General features: G+C 53.8%; 1 protein-coding gene across 3 annotated transcripts in view; it reads left to right on the top strand.

The window, feature by feature from the left end:
* The first annotated feature begins 120 nt into the window (after positions 1-120).
* LOC116780832 overlaps positions 121-18,025 on the top strand; it is a 30,101-nt gene continuing 12,196 nt past the window's right edge. For all 3 annotated transcript variants that reach the window (XR_004354644.1, XR_004354643.1, XM_032676197.1), the window contains exon 1: positions 121-676. Coding sequence is in view for 1 of the 3 variants with exons in the window: in XM_032676197.1 (XP_032532088.1) it covers positions 519-676 (158 nt within the window). In the remaining 2 variants the exon portion in view is untranslated. The remainder of the gene's footprint in view (positions 677-18,025) is intronic.

The following is an 18,025-nucleotide window of genomic DNA, read 5'->3' as shown; positions in this document are numbered from 1 at the left end:
TTTGCATTCTTGGGGACGCCTATTTGCCTCCCTCGCTCCTGCCTGAGTTACGTGCCAGGTTCAGTGATTCTGGTGTTATAAATGAATGAAATGTGTAATGTTTATTACTTACAGTGCATCCCTGCCCTGCTGCCGCCGTGCTCCTGGATTTCCTGGATGTTTCCGGGCGGGCTTGTCGCCTGCCCGGGGTCAGCTGCCCTCCTGCCTCTGGGTCACCCTGACCACCAAACTTGGAGGGGTCTGTGGTTTATTTGGGGGTTTTGTGTTCGTTCGGTGGGTTTCGGTTCATTTCGGGCTGGGTTCGCCTCAGGCCGGAGCTGCCCGTGGTGTGTGGCGGCGGGTCGGGGGGTCCCTCACAGCCCCTGCCCTCAGCGCGGCCGCGGCAATGGCGCTTTCCCGCCCCGTTTTCCCGCCCGATTTTCCCGCCCCTGCAAGTCTCGGGCACGGCCGGGAGGTGGCGCTGCGGAGCCGCGCGGGAAGGGCCGGGAAGGGCCGGGAATAGCTGGGAATGGCCGGGAATGCGCTCGGGGACACCCGTGTGTCACCCCCCCCCACGGGTCACGGAGCCTCGTCGCGAACCTCTGGGGTGGGAGATCCCAAAACCCCCCGTCCTGGAGCTTCGCCTGGAGCTGGGAAGTGCGACCGCAACGCCCTCGCTGTTCCCGGCTGGAAAACGGTAGGAGAACGGGAAAAGTATATCTCAGTCGCTTGAAAACTGTGTTAAATCCAGGAGAACCTGTCTGTGGGGCACTGGGGCAGGTTTCCCAAAGAAACGTGGTTTTTCCTGGTTTTTTTCCCTCACATATAATTTAGCTGTAATCTGGATTTTAATTGATTAATTTTAATCCTTCCCTTTGTACAGATTAAGGAATTTGTCCCTTAATTCCTCACGTGTGTCCTGCAGCAGCTTGGATGGGAATGCAGGGGGGAATCAGGAGCTCTGTGACCCCCTTTAATAAGACTTGATCATTGATTAATTAGGACATGATTAACTTGAGGATGTTCTTGGGAGCGCTGTGTGAGTGCATATATATTTAGGGAATATATTTAGGGAATACATGTAGGGAATATATTTAGGGAAAGGTGAGCCTGTACACAACTTGCTCCACCAAAATTCCCTCAATCAAGAAACAAGGCTATTTAAGATTAAATTAATGCGACTCATTCCATAATTACAGAGGGTTTCAAATGTCATATTCCTGGATTGGATACTAATGGTGCTGAGGAATCTGCAGCTGGTGTTGGATGGGAGCAGAACCAGCCCCTGGAGAGTGGGAAATGGCAGGAACTGCCTGAAATCTCCACCGTTATCCCATTAATCACATTTGTCTCCGGGAGTACCTCAGTTCTAACTCCAAGTGTTGTTTTTCCCTTGGTGTGTCCCATGTGGAAAAGCCTCCAGTTGAAAAATCCAGTTGAAAATTGAGGAGCAGGGATTTGTGGAGCTTCCCAATTTCTCCAGGCACTAAAGATCACCTTCCAGGGCTTTCCTGAGCACACAGGCCGGCCAGATTTGGGCTCCCTCCTTGTGTCCCCCCAAATCTGAGTTATTCCCTGAATTCCAAATGCTTGACAGCAGACACAGAACTTCCAGAGCATTTCACACTTTTTTCCCCCCTAAAATTTTCAGTGAAAGAATTCTGAACGGATTCACAAACAAACTGGAAAAAAAGTGCTTTTCCACTTAATTTCAGGATTGCATTTTTCCCTATCTAAAATAACATTTAATGGCCAAAATGCTTCAGTTCCATCAGGTCACATCAATGCTTTGAAACTGAAATATTTGGGACTTTCCATGGCATGAATATTTTCAGTGTTTGGATTTTTCTGAAGGCTTTTGTTTTCCCAAATTCTCCCCCACCAGACCTGAATGTCCCAAATTCCCCGAGTCATGGAGGTTGAACTGCGGGAAAGCAGCCGTGTGTCACTAACACTGTGTTATTAACACTGGGGGAAGTCTCCAACTTGCAGCATCTTGCCAAAAACCAGACAATAAAAATGGCTCTGGCAGTTTTCCTCCCCTTTCAAATGTGTATTTTTCTCCCTGCACGGGCTCAGGCGCAGAAACACACCACAAACACACCATTCCCTGGGAAAATGCCTTTTTTTCCCCTTAAATGAACTTCTAGGAAATATTAATTTTTTTTCTCCCTTTTTAAAAGTGTTTCTCTTTCATTTTTCCTGGTTTATATCTCCGTATGCGCAAAGTCCTGTGTGGGGATGGAGGTTTCGAGGGAAGCACAGGCATGGGATCATCCTCTGATCGTGGATCAGGCACCAAAACACCTTTTGTCCTGCAAAAATGACATTTCGGTCACCAAACATTAACCCAAATCTAAGCAATAATCCCAGCCCTGTGGTTGTCCAGCCTGGCTTTCCACACATCCCGGGCTCTGATTCCTTCCGTGCCAAACTGATGATGGGAAAAGCCTGGTTTAGCCTTGGAGCTGCTCCTTGAGCCAGGAAAGGTGGAGAAACCCCAGCGACACAGTCCCTCAGGTGGTTCCACTGCCAGGCAGTGTGCTGGGATTTGATCCCACAGAAGCAATTCCTGGGAATTATCAGTGGCTTTTAACACCGGTGTTTTATTAACAGACAGGATCGGGTCCCCAAGCAGCTCATCCCAAAAGGAACAGGGCATTCGGGGTGGCTTCTCTGCTTATCCCATTTTAGTGTGGAAGGATAAAGAGGGAGACAGACGTTGGGGGTGTTTTGGTGGAATTCCCCCTGTTTCTGGCCGTGGGAAATGGAAGCTTTCACACCCCTCCACGGCAGCTCCGAGGGGAGGGAAGATGGGTCCCCCCCAGCTCTGCTCAGAGCACACAGTGGCTCTATTGCACAGCTCAATATTTCACAGAAACAATACACTCTCCCAGTTCAATTTTCCTGGGCAAAATGGCTTTTTAAAGGAATTCATGTGGCATTATTTCCCGATTTCGAGGAAATTAGAGCTACACGGATGTGACTGATCTACATTACATTTATTATACCTCATCTAGGTAAATGGGGGCTAATTCCTCAGCCTCCAGATCAATTATCTCCTGGCACTTTGCTTTTATATCAGATCTTCCAGTCAGAGGTTTATTTGTAGCTATTGTGGCATTAATTTAGTTGGGGTTTTATACAAGAGTTTATTATTCTTATATGTCTGTATTTGTCAACATTATTCCTGGGAAGGATGGGAAGCAGAAAGGTGTGGCAGGTTTTAATTATAAGTATTTTAGGCTTGGTTTGGGTGGTTGGCTGCTGCTGGATCTGTCTCACAGGCGGCCCCGGGGGGCTGAATCCTCGTGTTTGTGAGCCCCCATCCCAGTGGGATCCACAGGATTCCCATTGGATCCCAGAGCAGGACACAGTGACAGCTCTCCCGGGCAGGGGGCCGGGCTGGGGGCTGTCAGATCCAGCTCCAGGAAAGGGGCTCTGCTGGAATTTTCTGCAGTAATTAGTCTCTCTGTGAGTTTTTAGGCTCTGTGTCATGTCGGAAAGGCAACATGTTCGACAGCGGTACCTGCCGGGGGAAGGAACCGTGTGCCGGCATTTTTCATTCCAGACAGCAGAAAAATGGGATGTGGAGCTCGGGAACAGTCGGGGGCACGGCGACTTCCAGTGACAGGGAGGATCCGAGCAGTTGGCGAGTGTCAAACTGCGGCTCCTGCCTTTTCCTTGGAGTTTTGAGCTTTGGAAGCCACAGGCAGGTGATGCTTCGCTGCCAAAACCACCTGTGGCTGCCCCAGGCACGGGGAAAACTGGGCACTGGAAAACCAGTGACAGGGAAAAGGGTTGCACAACCTTGACAGGATTCCATCCTGTGCTTAGGGATAGGAGTAAATCCATCAACTTCAGGACAAATAACTGCAATTAATTAGATTTCAGCTTGAGAATTGCACTGGCTCATACTGTTGTAAGTGAAATAAGGACAAATGTTTGGGGATTTTTTGAACTGTTGAGTGAATCTTATCAAAAAGGGTCATTTCCAGCTGGCCTGGGGCTGGGAAGGGGCAGGGCAGACCCCTCTGGAGCAGCTGCAGATCCCGCTGGACATGCTGCTGGATGGGCTCAGTGTCTCCCAGAGCTCGAGGCAGACCAGGCTCTTCCCAGCCCGGAGCAGCCACGGGCTCCAGAGCTGGGCTGGGACCACGGTGGGTGCCCTCCGGAGCTCTCCCTGTGGGAAGGGTGGGGGGCTCTTTCCCGGGACCACCCACAGCATGGCTGGGAATCATCTCGGAGCGTCTCATCCATCACCCCCAAATTGTTCAGCAGGTTCCAGGACAGCGGGAGCAGGAGCAGCATCTGTTCCTCCCCGCCAGAGCCACGGTGATGGAATGCCAGGGATGGAGCTCCTGCCTCGCTTCCCGCTGTCGGGAAGCCAAGGTGGGATGGGGTGGATGGAAGGAAGGGCCGGCAGCCTGGGAAGGGTGGGATGGTGGGTGCAGCCCCCTCTTCAGCCCAGAGCTCCCACCAGCCAGCCAGGGCTCTCCCCACCGGTTTTGCAGGGGCTGGGAGAAGGGCAGAGTTTTCCCAGGTGCAATTCCAGTTCTAAATGGGAAAAGTGAATTGCTACCCAAAGGCACCCAGGACAGGACACCTCTCCCTCAGCATCCCTGTCCATGACAAAGACAGGACAAAGGCATTGCTTCCCAGTGGGAAGCATCCTGAAATGTGGGGTAATCCTGCTGTTATAAAGGATGTGGAATTCCACAATCTGGGATACTCTTACATGCTTTATGGAAGTTAACATCCCACATGTGTCAGGGCTTGCAGGACTCTGTTGTTTTTAACATCCCCACATTTGTAGGAATTGTAACCAAATCCCTTTTCCAAGAGGAATAAAAGTCCAGGCTGGGGTATTTTATGAATGGCAGCTGTGTCCAGAGCCATTCCATAAAAACCTGTGCACGGGGCTGTTAATCCAGGCAGGAATTCTGACTCTGTGCAGGAGGTCTGGAGCAGAGTCTCACCAGAGCCGGGCAGGGTTTCCCGACAGCCCCTGGCGGGAATGTTTAGGGGGAATGTTTTCCCAGCGTATCCCTGCAGGAACCCGCGGAGCCCCCGGGAGCGCTGAGGGCACCCCTGAGGAGAGCTGGGATCCCTACCTGGCCCTGCCTCAGCTCACCCTGAGGGTGACCCCCGGGCTCTGGGGTCCCACGTGTGCCCTGTCCCCTCGGACCACCCTTTCCCGTGCCGGGGAGGCTGGGAATTGCCAGCCTGCCGCATTCCCATCACTAGGCAACGGCAGTGAAATCCATCCCGATTTCTGCTGCTCCCAGTTGGCACCTCCCACCATGTTCTTTCATGTGCAGGGGATAAAAAAGCCCAATTTCTATCTTTGGGTGTGGGAGCACGTCGGAGCCGCTCCCGGCAGGACAGGGAGACGCTGGCACGGAGCGAGCGGGTGACACGGGCACCCCGGGAGCCTGGAGCCCGGGCCCGGGGGCTGCCAGGCAAAGTCCAAAAAAGTTGGGATCGTGGTGTTTTTTTTTTTTTTTGTCACATCCCAACTTGGAGCTGCTCAAGGAAACAAACACTTTTAATGAAGCATATGCAGGCGCCGGGGAAGGAGAGGCTTCACAATGCATCTGCTGCGGGACCAGAAGGCTCCTCCAAAGTGTGAAGTGGGAGGAGAAGAATTCCGAGTGGATGATGCCAGGGAAGATTACAGAGATATTAAGCAGAAGGAATGTAAACACGTGGAGCTGGGCAGAGCTAAGGGCACGTGGGGATGGCCCCACGCCCCGGGAGGGCCTGGACATGGGGGGGAGGATGGTCCCGGGAGCCTTTTTCCCGCTGTTTGGCTCCAACCCGACCCCGGGTGGGTGTTCACGTTGTGCTCAGCACGTGCTCAGAGCAGCCTGTGCCGGCGGATAGTGCCTGGAACGATCCCTGCGCTCCCTTCCGGCCCAAACCATTCCATGGCTCTGGAAACACCCTCAGAACCCCCGGCCCGCCCAGTTCCCAGCTCCCCAGGGCCGAGGAGCTGCACCTCCATGCTCCGTCTGGAACAACAGCTCCCCGTACTCTCCGTTTTCACGCCCGTGTTTCCCTGCAAACACCAACCCTGTGAAAAGCTGCCGCCGCCGCCCGTCACGGGGGAGGTTTGTTATCGGCGGGAATGTCACGTAATTATCCCTGTTCCACATTCCCGAGCGTGCAGACATATGGCTTATCTCTTCCAGCCACTGGCCACATCCTGCTCTCCCTCGCCTCTCCGTGAATCCAGCGGGGCTGTGCACTCAGAGCTGGGAGCAGGATGGGGAGCTTTTATTTCTTAATTAAAGGAATATTTTCCGTTTCCAGAGCTGCCCTTCTGCCCCCCTCCCATTCCCGGCACCGGCAGTGGTGTGAGGGGCTCCCTCCACCACTGCCACCCTCAGCTCCCCCACAGGGCAGGATTGGGGTGTCCCAGGAAGGGCCTCTGCCCCCTCCTCAGGCTGCTGGTGCTTTTTGGGAATCCCAGCACGGGGAGGGGCAGGACATGGTGCCCCCCGAGCACGGGATCTGCTCCGTGCTGGGAATGACCAGCGGGACTCTGGGGCTGAACCACTGAGGCTCAAACCCCAAGATACCAATAGTTAAAAAATAAATCCAAAGGGTGGGATTCAAACTCCCAAACTGGAGTTTTACCCCGATAAACCGCCCAGGCAGTGCCGTGTCTGGGTGCTCTCCAGTAATCCACCCTCAGCACCGACTCCCATCTCTGTGGTTCCCACCTCTGTCCCTGACATCCAGCCAGCAGGATGCCTGGTTTTCCCTGTTCCTGGGGAAGGTGCCGCTGTCCCGCCCGGCCCCGCTCCACAGGCACATGGCATGAGCCCAGGGGCTGCAGGGGCCGTTTTGCCCGAGGTTCCCAGGCACAAAGACCCACCAGCATCTGCTGAGGTGGCCAGGAGACAGGTTTAATGTATTCTCCTGACCTTTCCAAGTGCTTTTCCAAGCTCTGCATCTGCCAGGCCGCCAGGGACACGAGTCCTGGCTTTGCCCTGCTTGGGAATTGGAGCTCCCGTCTCCCTGACCGGGGAGGGAAGGGAAGGAGCGGCTCCTGAAATGCTCCAAACCACCTGGCAGGAGCTGCCTGGCCTTTTGTGGCCACGGCTGCCAGAGGGAATGGGATGGAGTGGAATATTTCAGCTGGAAGGGACCTACAGCAACCATCCAGCCCGACTGCCCGACCCCTTCAGGGCTGGCCAGGAGCTAAAGTGTGTTGTTAAGGACATTTTCCATGTGCCTCTGGAACACTGACAGCCCTGGGGCATCGGTCTCCTGTCCAGGGGTGGCAACACCACTCTTTCCATGTTTCCAGAGAGTTTTCCTGTTATTTGCAGGCAGTTTTTCTGGATTCCCAGCTCCACATTCATGTAAAGAGCAGTGTCTCCTTTGGAAACATTCCCTATCAATTCCCTGGTTATTATGGTTTATAAATAGCTCTCATGGTGCCACACAGAGCCTGAAGGATTCCCCTGGCTGAAGGAGCCCAGAAGTCCCATTTCTCTGTGGTTTTCCACATTTATAAAAGCAAACTGGAGACAAAAATAAACAGAGGCATGAAAACAACATTATTACCAAAGCATCCAGGCCGAAGTGGGGATCTTTTCCTGCTGCTGGTTTTAAGAAGGCAGCTGCCAAGTCTGGCTTCAGACAAACCAACACCGGCACTAATGCAAGTCAACAAGTTCGTTAATGGCTCTGGGAACACCGGGGACATAAGGTGGGAAAAAGTCCTGGAATTGTACTTGGGGAAATGGATGTGATTTGCCATGAAAGGGCTTTTAATCTTAAATAACAAGAAGGGGAAACGTCTGTAAAGCCCAGTGTGGTGCGAGCTGGGGGAGCGAAGGTTGGGAAGGGGGTTCCCAGGATTTACTGGGACAGGGGCACGGACACACACAACATCCAGCTGGGGTTTTCCTCATTTCCATCCAGTTTGGCCTATGGATTTGGAAGAGCAGGAGCCCATGCTTGTTGTTTCATCGTTTGGCACTAAAATGGCTGTCCCGGCTCCCTTCCCGAGGGATTGGACGGCCGCTGATCCAGGGTGTCCTGGCCAGCGGATGTCACTTCCACACCTTCACTCCCCTCGAAGCTGCTGCACTCACAATTCCAGAGGAATTATGAGGAAAAGATGTTTGCAGAGGTATAAACTAGCTCATTAGGATTGTGATCTGAGCCATCAGGACTCGGAGTGTCCCAGACTCCTTTAATATCCATCGTGGGCCGCTCCTCGGAGCCGCTGCAGCTCCGCAGAAATTCCGCCGTGCACCTGCACACCCCGGCGGCTGCTCCGGCCCCATCCTCGGGTAATCGCGCCGCCGCGCTCGGGAGGAGCCAATGTTTTTGTGGGAAGCAGGTAATGACTATTCCCATCCCAGCAGCTTCCTAATGCAAACTCGTGCGGAGGAATATGACACATCCGCCTCCTTCGGAGGCAGCTCATTAAGATCCGAGGCTTTGTACTCCCACTGCTCTGGGAAGATGCTGCATTTTTCAAATTTGATTCCTAAACCAATTAGTTTTCCAACCTCTAAATGCCTCCTTTACCCTCCACACATTATCCAGCAGTGCCGGCGTTCCTTTAGTGGGAATCGTTGCTGGAGCCGCAGTGTTTGGGCTGGGGAGTCACGCTGGGGCCCCTTGGGGAAAGTCAAAGTGTGGTTCCTGTTTCCAGAGGGTGCCCAGCCCTGGATCTGATGGGATCTGCTCCGGGCACAGGCTGCCCCAGCCCTGGAAGTGTCCAAGGCCAGGTTGGAGCAACCCGGGATAGTGGAAGGTGTCCCTGCCCGTGGCAGGGGGTGGCACTGGATGGGCTTTAAGGTCCCTTCTGACCCAAACCATGCTGGCATTCCATGATTCCATGAAAACAGAGCCTGCCATGTTTCCTTATCAGCAGTAAACACTCTTTCTCTTTATTTTCACCCCTGTTTGGTGCAGCCTGAGTGGAAATTGGGGCCGGAGAGTGGGAATCATTGCCATGAAGATGGAGCCAGATTTAGCTCTGCCTTCCTGCCCTCAGGAATGATGACCAGAATGTCATTAATAAACAGCAGTAGGTAGCTCAGGAGGAAAAGACATTAATTCTTGAAAGCAGGACACACATGGCAGCATGTACATGGGCCAATAGTTTCCAAAGAATTCCGCCAGAGTTGTTTATGGTGCTGTGGCTCCATGTGGAGCTCAGCTGAACCCCTCGGATCCCTCCCAAAAACCCATCTCCTCTCAGATTTCTGCCCCCTCTGATGGGTCCTGACCTATAGCCATGGCCCTCCTGGTGCAAAAATCCCAGTGCCTTTGGCAAAGCTGGATGTGGCGCCTGGATTCAGTCTCAGGGGCCCTGTGTCTTTGGGGGCTGATTTCTACAAATATGTGGGTGGATACATGGAAATATTGTGCTTTTCTTGTTTCCCTCCTGGCAGTGAGAGCAAACACCCCACCCTGGGCCACGGGACAGCCCCTCAGCCAGTGTGTGTGCTGAGACATCCCTGGAGTCACCCTGGTCATTCCCTGAAATGTGGGGATGAGTGGAACAGCCTTGGGAATCAGGTGTACATAAAACCCAGGTTACTAAAACTCAGCAACATGAACCAAAGATCTTATGGGTTCTGTAGTCAGATGTGCTCTGGCGGTGCTGGATCCACTCTCAGATGGATCCATCCTGGTCACAGAGCCGGAGGTTCCCGGAGCCATCCAAGGGCAGAGACACTGCTCCGTGGTTCTGTCTTATTTAGTGACTCCCAAATACCCAAAGGACACACCCCAAACACCAACAGCACTCCCTGGGCACGAGGCGTTTGTGCCCCCCGAGCCCGGGAGCTGAACTGGGAATATGGGGGAGTTCAGGGAATCACGGAGGAGTCCTCTCCAGCGTGGCACCTCTGCAGGCTGTCCCAGCACTGGCCGAGTTGGCAGCATGGTCTGTGCAACGGATGGGTGTTGTTCTCCTGGAGCATCCCGGTTTACATGATGGATGGGTGTTGTTCTCCTGGAGCATCCCGGTTTACATGATGGATGGGTGTTGTTCTCCTGGAGCATCCCGGTTTACATGACGGATGGGTGTTGTTCTCCTGGTGCATCCCATGTTCCGGGACGGCGCACGGCGATCCGGAGCCTGCGGAGCCGGGCGTGCGTGTGGCTCCTGCCGTGTTGTCCGACAGCTGTTCCCGCTCGTGCTCCCTGCAGGTATCCGTTTGGGATTAGTGCTGCTTGGCCTGCCCGTGCTGTGTAATTACATTACCCTCGCTCCGGCTCCCCGGCTCACTCAGCCCCGCTCGCTGCCGGCGCCCATCCGGCGGCTCCTTCCCGGCGTGTCCCGGCGCCGTGTCCCACACACCTGGCACCACCTTCCAGCCTCTCGCCGGGAGCCCCCATTTCCAGCCTGGTGCTTCCTCTCACATGAGGGAACTGCTGCTTTTCCAGCCCGGCTGGGAGCATTTCCGGAAGGCATTGGAGCCACTGGGATATCGAGGGTTATCTGGGGGACCCTCGCTGCGCCTCAGGAGTTTGGGTGGGTGGAAAACCAGTGGAAATTGTGGAATTTCTGTCATATCTCTGCCTGATTTGGTCATCCCCCAAAATCCATAAAGATTTAGTGTCCTCCTAAACTCGCCCCCCCCTTGCCACTGGGCATTCCTGATTGAGTCTCCTTGATTAAATCAGCTTTATTTTATGGCTCAGTCCTAGGAAATCATGGATTTACCTCCATCAGAGTCCTGATAAAATAAAAAACCAAGTCTCACACCTGGGAAGTTGCTCCAAGACTGTATTAAGTTTTTCTAGGGATGGTGCTGGATCCCAGGTGCTGACGTGGATCCTGGTCTGGGCACTGGTTTGGGAATCCCTGGGGATTTAGGCAGACCCTTAAAGCAGGTGGATGGCCTTGCTGCCCTTCCACTTGAAACCAGGGAAAAATTGGGACTTTTGGCTTTTATGGGCTCCCCCTTCCTGTGATATTTCTGCTCATCACAGCACTGACCCCCCCACCCTTCCAAATCCCCTCACAACATCCCCCTGGGAAAACCAGCCCTTTCCTTTATGGAGCTGGGAATGAAACCTGGCCCCAGCTCCCTGGGGCTGCATTTCAGTTATTGCTCAATCCTGTTTCCTCCCTTTTCCCCTGAAAGCACTTGCTCCAGGTTTCCCTGAAAGCCAGGGAGCAGCTTCCTGTGGGATCCCCCGTGTCCTGCCCCACCACCCGCCCTGGGATCTGCCCAGGGATCCACCAGGAGCTCAGGGAAACTGTTTTTCTCATGCTTGGAGCTGAATTCCTCTCGCATGTGCTGGAGTGGGAGCTCCGGGTGTGATTCCCTCCTTTGGGTCAGTGTGGGATGGACACAGATTGTGGATTCCAAAGCCACTGGCAGCACCTCTGCTCCTCCTGGAGCAAACCTTGGAACACACTGCACATTCCTCACCAAACCTGGCTGGTTCCCAAAAGACTCCCCAAAAGCTGAGAGTTTGTGATCCCATCGGATTCTGCTTTAATTTCCACAGGGCTTAGATCCACTCCAGGACATTTGGGGTTTTTCTAACTTGGGTCTATGCTAAAAATAATAATAATAATAATAATAATAATAATAATAATAATAATAGTAATAGTAATAAAAATGCTCCAACCTGGATATAACCCCACTGAAAACCCAAAATGCCTCTTCTTCTTTCCCCCTATTTAGCTGGAGGGTTCAGTTATCCTTCCTTTTTCCATGGGAAGATAATCTTTTGCATCAACCACCCAGGGATGGGGCTGTGGTTCAAAGCTCTTTTTTCCTCCCTCTCTTTCTGCCCCTTGTGTAGGTGGGAATTCCCTGGACACCCCCGGGATTGCTGTTTGAGGCAGTGGCAGGAGCCCTGAGCACTCCGGGTCCTGGTGCTCCAGAGAGGCAGCAGCTCCTTCCCAAGGGATGCTCCAGCCCTGGCAGTGTCCTCCTGGCACGGAGCCCTCTCTGTCCCCCTGGATGGCACTGGGAAGGAGCTGCAGAGCCGGAGGGTTCCCAGCTGAGCCCAAATGAACACGGCTTAGGAGACTGACAGGCCTTGGATCTCCCTCTGGAGCGGGATTAGAGCCGGTTCCTCCTCCGGATTCGCACCACGAGGAGCGAACTTTAATCTCCTTCAGGGCCTTGTTATCCTCTTTTCTGAGACTCATCCCATTGGATGTGTAGTGTCTCCAGAGGTTTTTAACACGGGAAATTGGAGTGTCCTTTGCCTGCATTGGCAACTCCTGTGGGAGAGGTCCATCCCCTGAGCTGCTGATGCCGCATCCAGATTCATCCCATGGGCAGCACCTGAGGTGTGGGGCTCAGGTGGATTCCTTGGGGAAGGTGGGCACCAGGTACAGGCAGGAAATCCACAGGAACTGGGATCTCGTGTTGGATTTTGGCGCTGTTGTCTCCATGGCACCTGAATTTAGGGAAAAGTTCCTCCCTGTTATTATTTATTAGTGAATATTTTATTGTGTATAGAAGGTGTAACAGGGAAGTTGCCCCTCATCTGTGTTTGGGTCATGTGGGAAGACTGGAAAACCTTTATCCAATGAAAACTGCCAGTGGCAGTGGAGCAGGGGCCTCGCTGTGCCAGCGCCAGCCTGGGAGAGCAAGGTTTGGTGCCGGGAGGAGGGAAGGAAGCACTCGGAGCTCCCGTCAGATGCTCGGAGAATTATTTCAGCTGCTAAAAATGCTAAACAAACTTGGATTTCAAAGGAAATGTTCCAAAATCATCCCCTTTGATAATTGCTTTTTTGGGTTTCTTTAAGCCATCTGTCAGATTTTCCATTCCAGCCTCGGAGGGATGATGTTCCCGGAGCACCTGGGGTGGGAGGGTGGCAGCTCCCAGGTGAGGCTTTGGGACCCCTTCCAGGGCCTAAAGGGGCTCCAGGAGAGCTGGAGAGGGACTTGGGACAAGGAATGGAGGGACAGGACACGGGAATGGCTTCCCACTGCCAGAGGGCAGGGATAGATGGGATACTGGGAAGGAATTCCTGGCTGTGAGGGTGGGGAGGCCCTGGCACAGGTTGCCCAGAGAAGCTGTGGCTGCCCCTGGATCCCTGGAAGTGTCCAAGGCCAGGTTGGAATAACCTGGGCTGTGGAAGCTGTCTGTGCCCATGGCAGGGAGTAGAACCAGATGATCCTTGAAGTCCCTTCCCACAGAAAGCATTCTGTGATTCTCCCAGGATCCTGTGGCTGTGTCTCTCCAGCCGTGTGGGATCCCAGCCCTCTGCGCTGGGAAAAGCAGATGGAGCAGTGCCATCTTGTGGGGAATTCTTCATGGAATCACACTCTGAATCACAGAACGGTTTGTACTGGAAGGGACTTTAAAGTCCATCTCATTCCAACCCCCTGCCATGGGCAGGGACACCTTCCACTATCCCAGGTTATTCCAGCCTGGCCTTGGACACTTCCAGGGATCCAGGGACAGCCACAGCTTCTCTGGGAAACTTGTGCCAGGGCTGCCCCACCCTCACAGGGAAAATTTCTTCCCAATATCCCCCCTAAATCTCCCCTTTTCCATTGAAAAGCACCAGCTAAGCTGCCAGCAGTGGCTGCTCTCCCTCCCAGCTCGATGCTGATCCACCAGGTTGGATTGTTTTTTCCCAAAACAATATTGTGGGAAGGCTGGAGATTAACCAAACACTTTCCATGTGGTGATGTTGTTGGAGAAATATTTGCTTCCCAGTCCGTGTGCGGTGTGAAGCAGGAGGGTTTAGTGCTCAGGCTTTGCATTACATGCTTTGCTAAGGAATAAGGAGCCTTTTCCCACTGCTGGGCCCGGGGAACGCTCTCCGTGGAAAACAGGATGTTATTGCCTGACGCTTTCCTTGGGGGGTAGGATTTCAAATATCACTCCCAAAAAGCAGAGCCTGTGCTGTTCTGTGCCAGGCTGAGGGCCCACACTGGTGTGTAATCCTTGGGTGAGCATCTTGGAACACTTATGTCGTGGCTGAGGGAAGGGGGACCAGGCTGACTCGGTGTGGGGTTTTAAACATTCTGATTTCGGCTGGTTTTTGGTGCCTCGCTCCCCCTTGGCGGGGTCACGGTGGCCATGGTGGTTCCTTGGGGTGATCCTGGGGTGCTGCTCCCTCGGGGTGTCCCCCTGAGCCCGTCAGGCCTGTGGGTACCCTGGCTGGGAGCGGTGTTGGGGCTGTGCAGGGGCTGCACCTGCGGTGGGGGGGGCCATTCCAGCCCCTGCCGGGGCCGTTCCCGGTGCCCATCCAGGCCCAGCGGGATGCAGGGATGCTGCCCCGGGCACCGAAACCTCAGTGCCATGTGGCCCCAAAAACACCCTACGAACTGCCTTTCCTTGGGCTGGAGCCGAATCCCGTGTCTGAGCCGGGAAGGACCGTGCCCCGTGCAGGCAGAGGCGGAATTTGGGATGCCCCCGGCAGCCCCCGAGCCGGGGAGGGGGCCCCGCTGGCTCCCGGTGCCCGCTCAGCCGCCTACGGTCGAGAGTGTGCCGAGGGAGGGGAGCGATTGGATTAAAAAAAGGCTATAGGGTGACCAGATGTTCTGGGCACCAAACCAGAACAGCGCGAGGGGGGGGCCGCGTCTCCTCGGAAAGCGCATTAAATCCCGGGATTGGCGCAGACCGGGAGTAGCCTGGAGGCTGCAGCCGGCGCCTTCCTCAGCCCTGGGATGTTTGTGCATCCCTGGCTCCATCTGACCCCTGGCAAGAAGCTGTGCTGGGCACCCCAGGGTACCCGAGGCCCTGTCCCTCAGGGACAGGACACTGACAGCCCTAAAAGCCAGGAGAGCCACACGAGGCGGGATGGCCGCGCACATCTCATGGATGTGCCGCATCCAGGGGGCTCGGGAGGGGCTTCGTGCTGGTCTGGGATCCGAGGGGATCACACGGTTTCCCTCCCATCCTGGCTGGAGCTGCCCCGGGGACAGGACATCTCCTCTCACCCCCAGTTCCACGTGTCTCCCAGTGCCTGGGCACGCTGTGACAGGAGCTGAGCTGGGCTTTGTGCTCACAGGGTTTAGGCTGAGCTGGGCTTTGTGCTCACAGGGTTTAGGCTGAGCTGGGCTTTGTGCTCACATGGGTTTAACCTCGTTAGCTGATGCTTGGATTTAAGCCCCACCCTGGTGGCTCCTGGATCAAAACTGGGATGGGAGAAGCCCTCCTGTGGCCTGGCTTGGTTCCAAGGTGACACCCTGGGATATTACAGGGGATGGGAAAACGAGTCTCCAGGGACCTCCTTCCTCCTCTCCCCTTCCCAAATCAGCTGGAGTTGTGCTGCCTGGCCCCTCCATTCCCATTCCCACCAGTCCTTCCCAAACCAGATGCAGGGGTTGGTTTGCAGGAGCAGAGCCTCGCGTGACTCCTGGAATAGCAGCGAGCCCAAGAGCGGGAGAAAATCCCACTTGGAAATGAATAGCTCCCCCTTGAGATGAATGCAAATCCCAGAGAACAGTGGGAAACCAAGGCAAGTTAAAAGTCCTGGAAACTGTTCCCTCCTGCTGGAAGTTCAGGACTGTACAAGAGCCAAGTCCCCAGACATCAAAGTATTTAAAATTAAAATAAATTTGACTCTTGTGGTGCTGTAGGAAAGGGGGTGGGCTGGTGGAGACCCAGTGTGGGGCTCTTCCTAAGAGGAAAATAATATGGGATGGAATTTTATCCTTGGAGCTGCTGTGTGCAGCTGACACTGAATTTTGATGGTGGTTATAAAAATGACCCTTTAAACATCAGCATCGAGACACCTCAGGGTTTATGTCCAGGTGGGGTGAAAATCCTGGAGGAGCTTTCCCATGGCCCCAGAAGCAGCCCAAGTGACCAGGGCAAAGCAGAGACCAGGTTTGGGAGGGTTAAACCAGGTCAGACGTGTTCCTCCTTTGTTCTTTATTTTACTGGTATCAAACAAGCAACTTAAAAGTGCAAAGCTCTGGGCTATAAATAGCTCAGCTGCTCCACCGGCGATCGGTCTTGTGAAAACAAAATCTATTTCAATCAGCTCTTTTTAACAGCCTTCTGAAATTACATTTTTTTTTAAAAAGAACCTCTTTTTTTTTTTTTTTTTTGGTGGGGAAAATGTGTTCTTAAAACACTGCACCCCTTCCCTGCTTTTGGGTACCTGCAACCTGAGCAAGAGGAGGAAAGCAAGTCTGGATGGGCTGGGTGAAGCAGGCAGGGGTGCAGGTGGTGACTGGGAAGTGGGATTCAGTTCTTCATCCCTCAGTTCACACACTGGAATGGGGTTCTGGCCAACCTGGGGTAGGAGGACACGCCCATATTCCTCATTTCTGGACTTGATGGTTTGAAAGGCAAAAGGAAAGTTTGTGCTTTAAGGTCACAAAAGCCAGTTTACCAAGATCTCGAAGTATTGGTGCCCAAAATTCCCAAATGCCACCCTGCATGGAGACAGGAGCAACAGGAATAACAGGGAGAGAACCCTGGGCTCCCTGAACTGATGATGCTCACCAGAAATGAGCAGTTGTTTTCTAGAACTTACATTTAAACTCATTTAAAATACATTAAACCTTCCATTACAGAAATGAATCTGCGCACACAAACGTGTCTCTGCCAACAGGAACCCGCCGGTTCCTCCGGCCCATATCCAAGGGAAAATTCCCGTTCCCTTGTCTGCCTCTGGCTGCTCAGCCCCACGACATCCCCTGGGCCCGGGTGCCAGCCCCCGGCCGTGCTGCTGCAGGACATTATCCATAAAGCCTGTAATCCAATCCAGCCCTTCCGACAACACTTGCACAGCACGCCGGGATTTTTTTAAGGATATTTTCTATTTTCATCCCGTGATCCCATGTAATGCATAGTCTTGGCATTTCTTATCACTTCCAGCCATGCCTTGCGCAGGTTTTTTTATGTTTGTTCCAAATTCCAGCTCTGTGCATCCTTTCTGCCTCAGACCAAAAGCCTATCGCGCCTTCTCATCAGTTTAATTAAGCCAGGGCCGAGCCAGGGCAAACGTTTGATTTTGACTCCAAAGGTGCATGCAAATCACCAGTTCCATTTGATTCCGAGGGAACAGCTCCCCGCTCCATCCTTCCCGGATGCGGAGCGGAGCCAATTGCGTCGCTCCGCAGCCGAGGGCTGGGAATGAAAGGCTGAATTCCCACATTAAATGGCACTTGTGCAGCCATTGTCTTTAAGATCCACGGCGAATCCGGCGGCATTAAACTCTCGGATGTTTTCACTCGAGGCGGGCGCCGTTGGAATTTATCAACTCCCAACAAGCAAAGACCGAAATTTGCATTCGATGGCTCCGGAAACAAAATTTCCCAGCATGGGAATGATCTCCAAATGGCTTCTCCTGTAATGGCTGCCCATTAAAGGCACTTCCAAGTGCAGCTGTGGAGATGGTACCCATGGAAGGGATGAAGCTGCACCTTGAGCTGGAACGGCACAGTCACAGGAAAATATCCTATTTATATCCGGACAGAACCGGATCAACAACAGGCTCGGGAATGCCAGCGCTGTGTCTTGGCAAACAGGCAGGTGGAGGAGCCGTGGAGCTCACAGAGCTGTGCTGCTCACTGCTGCTGGCCTTGCAACCGTGGAATGCTGGGGGTTGAGGGAAGGGACCTCAAAGCCCACCTCATTCCATGGGGAATGGTGCAGCTCTGCCCGCTCAGGGCAGGCCCGGGGCAGTGGTGGATATGGGAATGCCTGGGAGACACTGGCTTTGCTTCTGCTGGAACATCCCCTCCCCACCCTGGGAACGCAGGTCTGGCTCTGGGAGAGGTCACTGTTATCACCACGTTGTTCCTCTTTCCTGTTTCCCAGTGCTGACAGGATGGGAGTTTGGAGCCACTGCTTTTTTTGTGATCCATGGAGAGTCCCTTGATGTGACTTTCCTCCATGCCTGGGAGCAGTGGGAGCCATCCATGTCCTCTCCCAGCTTGGAGCTGGTCCAGAACACAGGAGCCCATTGCTGAGTTGGCCTGAGGTTTCCCTGGCTGTGGCTCCGCTTGTGTTCTGTTAAATTCCAGAGCTTGCTCACGGACCTGTTCCCAGGCTTTCCTCATCATCCCCCATCTCATTCCCTTCCTCATCGTCCCCGGCTCATTCCCTACCTCATCCCCCTGTC

Source organism: Chiroxiphia lanceolata, chromosome Z (assembly GCF_009829145.1).
Source record: "Chiroxiphia lanceolata isolate bChiLan1 chromosome Z, bChiLan1.pri, whole genome shotgun sequence".
NCBI lineage: Eukaryota > Metazoa > Chordata > Aves > Passeriformes > Pipridae > Chiroxiphia > Chiroxiphia lanceolata.
Note: the sequence above shows the minus strand (reverse complement) of the source record. Positions and strands in the feature narration are given on the sequence as shown.